The sequence below is a fragment of the Neopelma chrysocephalum genome, unplaced genomic scaffold (genome assembly GCF_003984885.1).
Source record: "Neopelma chrysocephalum unplaced genomic scaffold, ASM398488v2 Primary Assembly neopelma1_138, whole genome shotgun sequence".
Classification (NCBI taxonomy): Eukaryota; Metazoa; Chordata; class Aves; order Passeriformes; family Pipridae; genus Neopelma; species Neopelma chrysocephalum.
Genome location: NW_020897800.1, coordinates 1,938,341 through 1,950,408, shown reverse-complemented (window position 1 = coordinate 1,950,408; position 12,068 = coordinate 1,938,341). Strand labels below are relative to the sequence as shown.

Here is a 12,068-nt window from a genome sequence, read left to right as displayed (position 1 = left end):
GCCAGCACTGCCCCTGGAAACAGGGGGGTCTGCCAGAGTGCCCAGGCTGCCCCAGGACTGGGGAGCCCCTGCTCAGGCAGAGGCCATGGCCAGGCAGGAGCACCCAGCCCTGATCCTGGCTGAGCTGGGGTCCCTCTGGATGCATCCCAATTCTCCAGCCTCACTCAGACCCGCTTGGAAATGTCTGAACCTCTGAATTTGAGGCTCACTCTGCCTCAAGTCTCACCTCTGCCCACCCCACTGGTCGTGCCCTCCTTTCTGCTGGTGGCACAGGGAAAGCTCAGTCAGGGCTGCTCCACACCCACAGGGCAAGGTGAGCCCAGTTACTGCCAGTTTGGTCTGTGGGCACCACCCAGTTACTCCCAGTTTGGTCTGTGAGCACCCCAGGCTCTCGTGAGCAGAGGTGTGGAGCATCCTGGGGTGGCACCTGCTCAGCCAGAGCTGCTCCCCTGACCGTGGTTCAGGGCAAGTCCAGGAGCCCCAGAGCTTCTCAGGGTGTGTGCAGGTCTCCTTGCCCCACATCCAGCCCTTGTGCCCCCAAACCTGAGTCCTGCACGAGCCCAGAGTCTTGTTCCACACCACAGCTGACCCCACTGCCCCGCTGAGCCACAGTGACCATCTCTTGTTCCTTCCTCAAGGGGTTTCCATGGACAGGGACATCAGGCTCTGAGGGAGAGAAGCAGGGACAGGTTTCTGAGCTGTCTTGGAAGTGTTTGACCCTCTCTGGCCTTCAGCTCCCAGCTAAGGCAGGTTCTCTGTGAGCCTGGAGCTGCTCCCAAACCCAGGACATGCAGGAACACCCCCAACACAGATGCCTGGTGTTTCCTTAAGGCACAAGGCTCTGTCAGGGAGAATGGGCTCCCTGCTGGGATCGCTCCCCTCAGAACTCAAGTGTATTTGTTCAGCTTAAAGGAAAAGCAAAGACTGGGCTGTGACAGCAGCCAAGCTGAGCTGCTGGTAGATCATTAACAGCCTGGCCTGCTCTCTGCCTCAGCCAGAGATTCCCTGAGCACTGCAGAGGCTGTGGTCCCCAGGGAAAAGCTTAAACTCAGCCTCAAAACTCCAAGTACGTCATTGTTGTGTAGTTTATCCCCAAAGCCTGTCATCCTACACACACTGAACCCCCCACGTGCAGCTCCCAGGGCAGGCCAGTGCTGAGGCACCTGAGAGAGAGAGGCCAACCTGTGCAGCAAAAGGAAAGAGTCTGAATTAGGGGAAAGCACAAATAAACTCCAAAGTGAGCCCAGCACCTGGGCAGGGGGAGGGAATGCTGTGGCAAGAAGTGGGGTTCAGGTACCTTCAGCTACCTGGGTACCCAGGGCAGCCTCTTTGTCACACCCCGCCCGCCCCGCTGCCATTTTGGCCCCAAACCCTCAGCATTTAGCCTTAAAACGTGAAAAAACGTGCAAAAAGCAACCCAGTCCCTGGCAGAGTCCTCTCTGCAGGTAGCAAATGAAATATGAGAGGGCTGGAGCCCAGCCTGTGCATCTGAGGGGAAAACACCTGAGCAGGTTTCGAGGCATCTGCTTCATTCTGGGAAAGATGGGTAAAACCCTGCAAATCTCCCAAAAGCAAAGGGTGGGGAGGGTGGCCCCGCCAAATTTTGTTCCCCCAGACCCTCTGCTAGATGGGGATGTGCTCGGTTTCACAAAAAGATAGCCCATTTTGTGGAGCCTTTGAATATTCAAATTGAAAGTATCGCGCAATCATTGATTGTCAAATCATTGGTTTCTAGAGGTTTTAAATACTTGGCATTAGGAGAGAAAAACTCAAACTTATACCCGTAGGGATAAAACAATAATATTGTCGGGATCCACCTGCCACTGCCACCGGGCAGGCAGGTCCCTTCGCCCCCCGGTTTCCAGCCTGTCACCTCTTGCCCCCTTGGCCAGCTCTGGGGCCGGGGCCGGGGCCACCGCGGCTGCAGCACCGGGTACCTGGCGAGGTGCTGCCCCTTCCAGCCCAGGATGTCCGGTAAGCCCCGCTCTGCACCCCCGCGCTGTCCCCCGACACCCCGTTTTGGGGCCGTTTCGGGGTTCGCCGGGGTCACTCCGCGAGCGAGGCGATGCCGCCGTGCCAAGGCAGGAGGGAGCGGGGAGGGCGGGGAGGAGGGAGGGAGGAGGCAGGGGAAGGATCGGCTCCTGCCCGCGCGGGGGCCAGCGGGGCCGGCTCGGGGCACGGCGGGGACCGCGGGCAGAGCCGTCGGGGGGGAGCCGGGGGGAGCCCATCGCCGGCGCTGCCGCCGCGATCCCCGCGGAGGGACGGGAGAGGCGGACCCGCACCTCCGTGTGCCCTCCCCGCACGCTCTGCCCTGGGCACGGCGCTCCTGAACCCCAGCCCCGGCTCCCAGCCTGTCCTTGTCACCCTGCTCCCGATTCCTCACCTGCCCCGACCACCCTGTGCCCACTCTCGCCACCCGGCGCCTTCATGCCCAGCCCCATCACCCCGTTCTGTGACCCCCAGCCCTATCACCCTTCTCCCTGATCCTCAGCCCCATCACCCTGTTCAGTGACCCCCAGCCTCATCACCCTTCTCCCTGACCCTGAGCCCCATCACCCTGCCCCTTGACCCCAAACCCACTACCACCACCGTGTTCTCTGACTTCCAGCCCACCCTCACCACCCTGCCCCTTGGCTCCCAGCCCCATGTCCCTGTTCTCTGACCCCCAGCCCACTCCACCACCCTGCTCCCGACCCCAAGCCCACCCTGACTCACAGCCTGTCCTTGTCACCCTGCTCCTGATTGCATCCCTGCCCTGACCACCCTGTGCCCACCCTCACCACCCTGCCCCTTGACCCTCAGCCCCATCACCCTTCTCCCTGCCCCTCAGAATCATCACCCTGATCCCTTGACCCCCAGCCCCCCCTCACCACCCTGCTCCTTGGCCCCCAGCCCATCTCCCTGCCCCTTCCATGCCCAGCCTGCCCAGTGCCACAGAGCTGCCCATGGTAGCCCTGTTCTGGGTGCTTCAGCTGCAGGCAGGTGCCTCAGGGTGCCAGAAAAGCAAGATCCTGGGGGCATAATGCTCTGCCAGGAGAGCTGCTGCCTCAGAGCCCTCCCTGGCTGCAGGGAGGCCTGGTAATGAGGGTGTTCTCCTAAAGTTCAACCCTTCCCTCCCCTCATCTTCCCCATCTGCTGTTCGTTGGATAGAAGCAAAACATCAAAACCATGAGATGAATAATCCCCAGCTGAGCACAGCCCAGCAAAGTGCCCCCGAGGCAGTCCCAGCTCAGCCTGTCACCTCCCCAGAGGGACCCGTGTGCCTGTCACAGCCTGTCCCCACCCCGAGCACCACAGGGGCACTGGGAGGGCTGGCAGGACCCCGTGCATCCCTGGGCACTGGGAGAGGCTGTGGCAGGAGGGAACAGTGCCCACAGCGTGGGATTGCCTGGGTGTGGGGGCAGAACCTGCAGATCCAGCCCTGTCCTCCTGCCAGGATCCGCTGGCACCGTGCAGCTGGTGACTGTTCCCTGTCCAGAGGTGGCACTGGAAGGCACTGCCAGCTTTAGCCCTGCTAAAGGGCTCCTTCAGGGCTGCTCCTGCTCCTTCAGGGCTGTCTGCTGCCTGCTCTGGCTTTTTTTGGGTGTAGAGAATGGCCCGGGGTTGTTGCCCCTTTGTCATGTGATTCAGATTCAAACAACAGCAGAAAGTTAGGACAGAAACCACAGCTTTAAGTATTTTACCATGAATACAGCAAGGGGAAGTGATTTTTCAGGATAACTAATTTCTTTGCCATTCCCTGTGCTAAAAATCCCTCATCAGGTAGTGCCTGGTGATTGCTGGTTGTTTTCAGCTGGATTAAAGACATCCTAAATGCTTGTTTGAAGTCAATGGGAGTTGTACATGGCCAAAGTAAAGAGATAATCTAGGCTTTGAAAGAAGTGATTCATGAAAGCAGTCATTTTATTTGTGTTTTGTTTAGCCCTCTGCATAACCACCCACATATTCCCATTGTTTTATTCCTGGTCTTCCTCTGCCAGATGAAGTGTTTCCCACATTTATTTTCAGGTCCTGAGAGAGGCAAATATGTTAGGAATTGAAATAAATTCAACAGCAGCAGCAGATGGAGCTCAGTATTAAGAAAGCTGGAGGGAGGGCAGGGGGAAGAAGGAGATAGAGAAGAATAAAACATGTGTGGCTACTAAATATTATCAACTCCAACTTTTCCATAAGTGTCTGCTTGCCACAAGCTGGAATAACAGGCATTCCAAAGGGTTGTAAACTGTGATTGCAAGGGACTAAACCAGAGTTAATCATGGTAACTCTACACTGAAATCATGCTGGATTTGCAGTTTGCTCTCCCTTCCTGTAAAGTGTTTTTCCACAAACTCTTTCAGGAAAGCCCAAGGTGTACCAAGGTGTCAGAGTAAAGATTACAGTGAAGGAGTTACTGCAGCAGAGAAGAGCACGACAGGCAGCAACTGGTTCAGCAGTGAGTGAAAATATTTTGTTGTTTGCTTTGTCTCTTCTCTGTTTATTTTCCTTTTTTTTTTTTTTTTTTTTTTTTGCCAAGACTGTAATCTCTGGGCCCAAATGGCTACCAAAGCCTGAGTGTAACAGGGAAAAAACATTCAGCCAGCGATCTAAAGGGGTGAGAATTTGTGCAGGGTGAGAATCTGTGCAGGGAGAGAGCAGGGCTGCTGGTCCAGAAGCATCACTCAGCCCGGGATGGAAGGCTCACCTTCCAGAGGAGGGGATGGAGTTCTGTGTGAGCTCACACTCTCTCTCACTCACTCTTCCAGCCTTTAGCTCCAGGGATTTGCACAAAGAGGCTGGTAAATCGTGATTTCTTCCTGGTTCGTGGCACCCCAGGCTCCGGAAGGGTTCAGATCTCAGTGGCTGTGCCTCGCTGCAGCCGAGTGCACAAAAAGCTGCTCGGGCACAGGCACAGGGGGAGCAGCGCAGGGAACTGCCGGGCTCTGGAAATGCTGGGTCACTCCTCCCCTCTGCATCACAAAGGGCTGAGCCGAACCGGTTTTCACTTCCCACCGCCGGTTTACACCTCACCTGCGGAGCCCACACAGGAAAGAGTGAGCAGGGGCAGAGCAGGGGGTTACCTCGGTGAGCTGCACGAGGTGTGTGCAGGAGAGGAAAACCCCAGAGGTTTGCCTGGTTGCACATGTCGCCAGAGAGGAGAGGGGTGGTCGGTCCTGCAGGTCACTCCCAGCCCAGAACAGCCACTACCTCAGGAATTCAATGCACGGGGTGTGCTGGGAAGTTGTTGCCAGGGAAATGAGCTGCTGACTCAAGAGCATGTGGAATAAAGGAAATGAAGTGGAAGCCTGTATGAGTTAAAACTGAGAGGAAAAAAAAACCCCCAAAACGACAGCAGTATTTGTATTTGCAGAGTGAAATCCTGGTCCCAAACAAGCATCAAAACTCCCGTTGCTTTTGGGGTGGATTTCTCGCTTCCAGCAGGTCCTAGAAACGGGTGATCTGTCCACTTCAGCTTCCAATATCCTTAAAAAACGAGGCTGTCCGTTTTCACAGAGTTCAGAGCTGTGTTGGAGTGGGGAGCAGTGCCAGAGCTGGCTCTCCAACCACAGCAGCACCGAGCACAGCAATCCACTCTGATGCCCAACCACAGGGACACCTGCAGTTGTCATTAGTTAATTACTCATTCTCAGTGATATTCACCCCTAGGAATTCTTTGGGATCCTTCCACTGTGGAATTCACGGTCCTGGAAATTAACACACATTCGTTTCAAAGGCATTCGTTTTAAAACACATCAGTTTTCAAAGCAAACCTTTGTGGAGTCAGAAATGGAGCAGAAAGATCACACCAGCACAGGGGCTGGTTCCAGGGCTTTACACCAGCACAGGGGCTGGTTCCAGAGCTTTACACCAGCCTGGGGTTGTGCTTCTCCCACGTTGCTACAGGAAAAATCATGTTATGCACATCAATCTAATGCTCTGTCAGTGCCAGGGAAGTTTCCCAAGTGGAAACGAGGGAAATAAGGTTTACATAAATAGGTTACACCGAAATCCAGACTTACCTTGCTCTCCCCTGTGTCCTTCCCTTCCTCTCTCTTTGCCCAGGTTTCTTGGGGCAGCAGCAGCATCCAGTTCTCAGAGTCCGTGTCTCCGCCTCACCCAGGTTGGTACAAAGCCCGTGCACGTGTCCCATCCCACTCCCTTCCCAGTTTTCCCACAGCCCGGAGCGTTCCCAGCCCTTGGCTGAGTCAGGCACCACCTGCAGTGCAGCCAATCAGCACCTGCCAGGAGCCCATGGAATGCAGACCAGGAGCACATTCACCCCCTCGGGAGCACTCTCACATGCTCTCTTCTCTGCAGGTTGTTTTTCCCACAGCAAGGACCAAGATCCCCTTCGGGAAGGGATGCACATCCCCCAGGGAATAACACTGCTGGCATCACCTTCCCCAGGTTCTGCTCTCTGGGTTTGACTGGACACAGAAGGTCAGGTTGCCCTGGAGCACTTGGCTGACTCCTGCTCTGTTCTCTCTCTCCTGGCAGCATCCAGAGGAGTGAGAGGAGTGTCAGGTTCTCAAAAACACAAAGAGTTTCCTCCTCCTGCCTGTGAATATCCAAGGAAAGGGGAGAGGGGTGGGGGAACAGCACTTTGGGCTCACAGATCCTTCAATTATTCCTCAGCCAAAGCCCAGAGATCGAAAAGGTTGTCCAGGCACATTGCATGGACAAGGGAATTATTGAACCATTCATAGTTGGGAATCAATTTGCTTATGTTAATAAGGAAACGTGAGACATACCAAAGCTTTTTCAGGCTGGAAAGTCTCCACCAGTTTATGTATTTTGGGTGCTTCCCACTTCCTCCCCACATCCAGCCAAACGCTGCCACCTTGGACCTGCCTGTGCAGGTCCACTGCCCTCAGCCCTGTGCCCTTCACGTGGACAGGGCTCTGCTTTTAACCATGTTTAAACACAGGATGAAAGGACAATAATGCTGAAAAGCCAGATCTGCTGAGAGCTTTCCAGGAACTCGCCCTTTGGCCAGGAACACTGTGTGGAGGCAGGGCCACGTTATCCCTGAGCTGCTGCATTTGGTCTGCTCAGAACTTCGTCCCCTGTCTGGCTGTTTGGGGGGATAAAAGAGCAAATTACTCTCCTGTGACCCCCTTCTTCCTGCAGATGCAGCTGCCCCGTGGCTGGAGATGGGTGAGGCACAGGGACAAGCCCTGTGCCAGGCTGTGGAGCATAAATCACTGCATGGCAAGATTCTGGCTCTGTAAACACTTGTAGGAAGGCTGGAGGGTCAAGAATCTGAGGGAGTTTCCATCTGGATCCCAGTCCAAAATGCCTGGGGCCAGAAGAGTTTCCAGCAGTATTTAAAGAGCTTCTTTCCAAGGGGACTGAAGTTCCCCGAGTTACTCACATGTTTTAATCATCTTCCTCCTGGTTTCTGCTTCCCTAGAAAATCCACCCTGAACTCGCAGGACCTTTTCCTTTGTCTGAATCCACAGGGCTGGTGAACACATGAGAGCACTGAAACCTGGCCTGGGGCAAAACCCGCCCTGTGTGACACTGAATAACCTGCTCCTGTCTGCTCTCCCTTCTCTCCCAGCCCCTTTTGATGCAGAGCCCATCTCTTCTGTTCCCAACTGCTGCCCGTCCTGGCAGTTTTCCAACTGCCTCTCCTGTGAGGAAAGCCCCAGCTACTTGGAGCAGCTGATAGATTCCTGTCTGCAGTCGGATGCACCCTCGGAGCCAGCCTGCAGCGCTTTCCAGCCATCACACTACACCCCAGACACCTTCCAGCCCGTCCCTCTCTGCTTTAACCAGGGCCTGGTAAGCTTTGTGTTCCCAGGGGGAAGTGGGGAAGGGAGTCACGTCCTGGGGCAGAGCAGCAGCCACCCAGTTTGGGAATGTGGCTGCTTTTGGGGGATGCAGTGACACAGGCTGCTTGGGTGGGCTCTGAAGGGTTTCCCAGAGGACAGGGAGGCCCAGCCAAACCAAGAGAGAGGCTGCAGAACAGGGGATGTTCCCTCTGCAGGTGCTGTAGCAAAGTTCCTGCTAGTACCTGTCTAACTCACAGAGAAACTCCCTATAAACACTGATGCCACAGGAACTGTCCCTTGGGTTTAGACCCCCAGGGACCAAACCACCTCCCTGGGTAGCCAGACCCCCCTGAGAAAGGCACCAGCATGAAAATCCTGCCTGCTCTCCACATTTCCCAAACACCCACATTTCCCAAACACCCCACAATTCCCCCGACGAACGCCCTGAAATGTCCTTTTTTTCCTTTCTCCTGTTTTTTTTTTTTTCCTCTCTCTCCCTCCCCCTCCAGGCTGCCAGCCCTCCCAGCTCAGCTGACCTGCCCAGCCCGCTGAACTACAGCTGCTCCCCTGCCCAGCTCTCTCCTCTGACCCCGCTGACCCCCAGCCCTCCCCCTGCTCTGGACACCAGGACCTACAGCTGCCCCGGGGAGGAGTGGTCCTGCCTTGCCCCCTGCCCCTACCCCAGCCCTGCCTGCTGCTGCACAGCCTGTGGCTCCCAGCCCTGGGACAGCAGGGTCCCCCAGTGCTTCCCCTGCCCCAGCACGGACTGCCTGGACTACCTGCCCCCCCTGGCCGTGGCCGAGGACTTCTTCAGGAGAGACAGGAGCTGGGACATCTGCTACAGCTAATGGGGGCTGTGGTTTTGCACACCCACTCCCCCCAGGGCAGGTTAATTGCCCATGAACTATGCAAAGCTGTGCTGCCCAACACAGCCCGGGTTGTTTTCACTACTCACACGTTTTTGTACACCGTGCTGTCACTACATTAATCCTCCTTGATGTTGTTGTGGTGGTGGTCTGATGTTTTTTTTTCCCCCCCTCCTGTCTGTTTTTGTTGATGTTGTTGTTTTTTAAAGAGATCCAAAGCTGCCTTATCCCACACATCGTCACACCGGCTCTTTTTGATACAAATAAATGATTTTGTGCACCTGCTGAAGCCTCTTCATTCCTCACGTGCTGGATGTCAGTGCTTTTCTCTCGTGCTGGTGACCCAGGGCGCTGCCCCTGCCCTCACAAAAAAGGTTTTGAGGAGCTGCAGGAGGAGCAATGACTCAGTGACAGGAAAGGTCTCACTTTAACCTTTCCAGCAGATAAGAGGTCTGTGTGTAACCCAGAGTTGTGAGCTGGATCTGCAGCTCCTCACCTGCTGCCTCTGCTCAGGCTGCCCTGATGATGTTTCCCTAGTGGTTCTGGCAGAAAACTGCTGTTTTCCACCCAAGCCCAGGGCCCCTCAGAGCTGCAAAGAGGTGGAATCCGCTGCCAAACTTCTTTGGCTGCAGCTTCCCTGGGAGAAGTGAGAGGCTGAGGTAGTTTGGCAGCCCTTTGTGGAGTTGGGGCTGTTGATAACATTTTTTTTCTGCACCTTTCAGCAGAATCAACTGAACAGAAGCTAAATGATTTTTTTTTAAAAGTAGATAATGGGAAAGTTACACCTGAGTATTTCCTGTTTCTTGCATAAACCCAGACCTTTTTAAGACTCTGTCTCGTCTCCTTTTAATAGCACTGGGGGAGGCAGATTGCCAAGACACCAGTTTCTCAGCTGAGCACCCAGACTGGAAAGAAAGAAGCATCTTTCCACATTAAATCCAACAAAAATGAAAAAAACTAATCACCTGTGAAGACAAAGCCATAATTTGTCTGGCTGTGTGCTCACCTCCTCCAGACACTTCTGCACTTCACTGAAAAGCTTTCCAGTCCCTTTACCTTAGGCAAGGTGGTAGTTTTCTCTCCAAAACATGCTTTAAAATATTTTGACAACTTCAAATAACATCTCCCCTTCTCCCCTGCCGTTACCTGATTGATCTCAGGGGTTGCCAAAGTGATACATTCATGAGGTCACAGAACACTTACAAACAGCTGTATCTCTGCAGCGGTTCGAGGTGTGATCACCCCCATGCAGAGACACCCTGTTAGGTGTCATTTTAGCAGTGCTGGTGGGTGCTGCAGCCCCTGGGTGTTATTTTGGGACAGTGGAGGGCCACACTCCTGCCCCAGCCTGCTCCAAGCCTTACTCAGTGCCAGCTCCTCGAGGAGCAGGAGCACCTTGAGCCACAGTCAAAGCCCCTCATCAGCAACGTGAAAGAGCCAGAAGGAGATAAGGCTGGGGCAAGATTCCTGAGGCTTCTGGAGGAAATGGGGTGACCACATCCTCCCCACGGGCTGGCAACATTGGCCTGAGCTTGACAGAGCCAAGGGGATGCTCTGGAGAGCAGAGGGCACGTGAAATGGTAACTAAGCACTCGAGGAGGGCTCACGTTAAGACATCTCACAGCAAGGGTGGGAGCATCCTAAATCTACACAACAGCTCCAGCAAGGAAATCAAGGGCTAGAGGCTAACAAGATATCTTTCACCTCCACATCTAGTAGCCTCAGCTGCTCTGAAATTACCAACTACTCCACTGGGACAAAGATATTTTCAGCAAAATGTTTCTGTGCACCAAGGTCTCCAGGCTCTAACAGCTTCCATTAATTAAGTGTCACTGCCCTCCATCCCCTGCAGCCTCTTCCTATTGCTCTGCTGCTCCTTCTCCAGTTGTTTTGCAATGTCCCAGACTGGAAACGTGTCTGAGATGCTGTTCCCCAGCTCCCTGTCAACAGCTCCAGGCCACACATGCAGTGCAAGTAAAAGCTTGCTGGCTGTTGACACAACGTCTTGTTGGCACAAGGAAGGAAAAAAACACAACAGAGGAACCATTCAAAGGTTGATTGTGCATTTTCTGGCTATGAGGAACATATTCTTTCCCTCCTTTATCCCCCCCCAAAATAAAAAAGGGTTCAAAGTAACTTTGAGAGCTGGCACAGCCCTATTGAAACTCTGGTGTGTCATCAGTCCCTGCCAGGTGAAGCTTTGCCAGCCTTTACAAACACGTGTTTACACAAAAATGAGGATCATCTCATGCTTACAAAAGCCATGAATAACTCCAAAAGTAACCTGCAGTTATAGAGAAAAGAAAAGGTTCTTATTTTCAGGTTCTTTACCAGTTGCACAGAGTATTTGATCTGAAAGTTTGGCTTGCCAACCGACTGACAGCTTTTCTATGGTGCCACTTCAGAGCATTTGTTTGGTGATAACGAGCCTTTGTTATTAGCAACTTCTCCAAAGCCACAGGTAGGAAGAGATAAACTGTGCAAATAGAGGGATATCACACGCTGCCAATTGCAGAAGTTACATTTCCCCTGAAACAGCCACGGAAAATTGAGGGGTTAAGTGTGAACTGTTTAAATCGGTGAAATTCCCCCAGTGCAGAAGACACCTGGGAGGCTTAAAAGGGATTTTCTTGTTACACAGTCTGGTTGGAAAGGGAAAGGAGTTTTAACCTGCAGCAGCCTCCAGCTGTCTGGTGGCTCCAGTCCAAAGCCAACATGAATAACTTGTTGGTTGTGGCTTCAGAGCAGCCCTCTGATGTCTGAGCTTTGGGAATTTAGGCACAGACGTACCTGGAGAGAGAAGGAATCCTTCCAGTGTCTGTCACGGGCTCTTCCCCCTGCAAACCTCACCTATCAGCTGCCAGGGGGATGCTCTGAATGAAGCCACATCCCTCCCCAGGAGGACATTTTCCCTGATATTCTGGAGGTGGTGATGATTCCAGACAATCCCATTGCAATTACAAACAGCTACAACAACCACATTCCTCTGCACTGATCACCCACAGCAGGCAGGTGACACAACAGAGAGAAAAGCCACTCGAGAAAAAAACCCCATGTATTTTGTTGGTTTTTTTAACACGTGCTGCAAAAGGACTTCAGTCATCCCACAGACATTTCTAGATGGCAAAAAGCTTTTTTACATGTTCCCTGGTGCATCACATGCCACGTAGTCTGGCAGCTTTGTCGCTGGCAAGTTCAAGAAATGGATATTTTATTGATCATTTTGTCTTAACTCACTGATACAGTTATCCCTCAATCCAGGGCTTGTTATAACATCCTTCAAAGTAAGAAAGCACATGCTTTTGCTGGCCTATGCCCAGGTAAATGCAAATTTATGCAAACACATGCAAATACGTGGCTTTTTCTTTTTTCTTCAGGGGATGTTGGCAGGTTTGGAGATGTGATGTAGTGGGAAGCAATAGTAAAACAGCAGAGAGGAGGGCTGGAA

The 12,068-nt window shown here is 53.3% G+C and overlaps 1 protein-coding gene across 1 annotated transcript; it reads left to right on the top strand.

The window, feature by feature from the left end:
• Positions 1 to 1,542: 1,542 nt before the first annotated feature.
• On the top strand, positions 1,543 to 8,605 carry COLCA2 (colorectal cancer associated 2). The gene is made up of 6 exons (XM_027699236.1): positions 1,543 to 1,546; positions 1,893 to 1,974; positions 4,315 to 4,591; positions 6,040 to 6,097; positions 7,541 to 7,764; positions 8,474 to 8,605. Exons 1-6 carry the CDS (start codon positions 1,543 to 1,545, stop codon positions 8,600 to 8,602), a joined length of 774 nt encoding a protein of 257 aa, XP_027555037.1. The 3' UTR covers positions 8,603 to 8,605.
• The last annotated feature ends 3,463 nt before the right edge of the window (positions 8,606 to 12,068 follow it).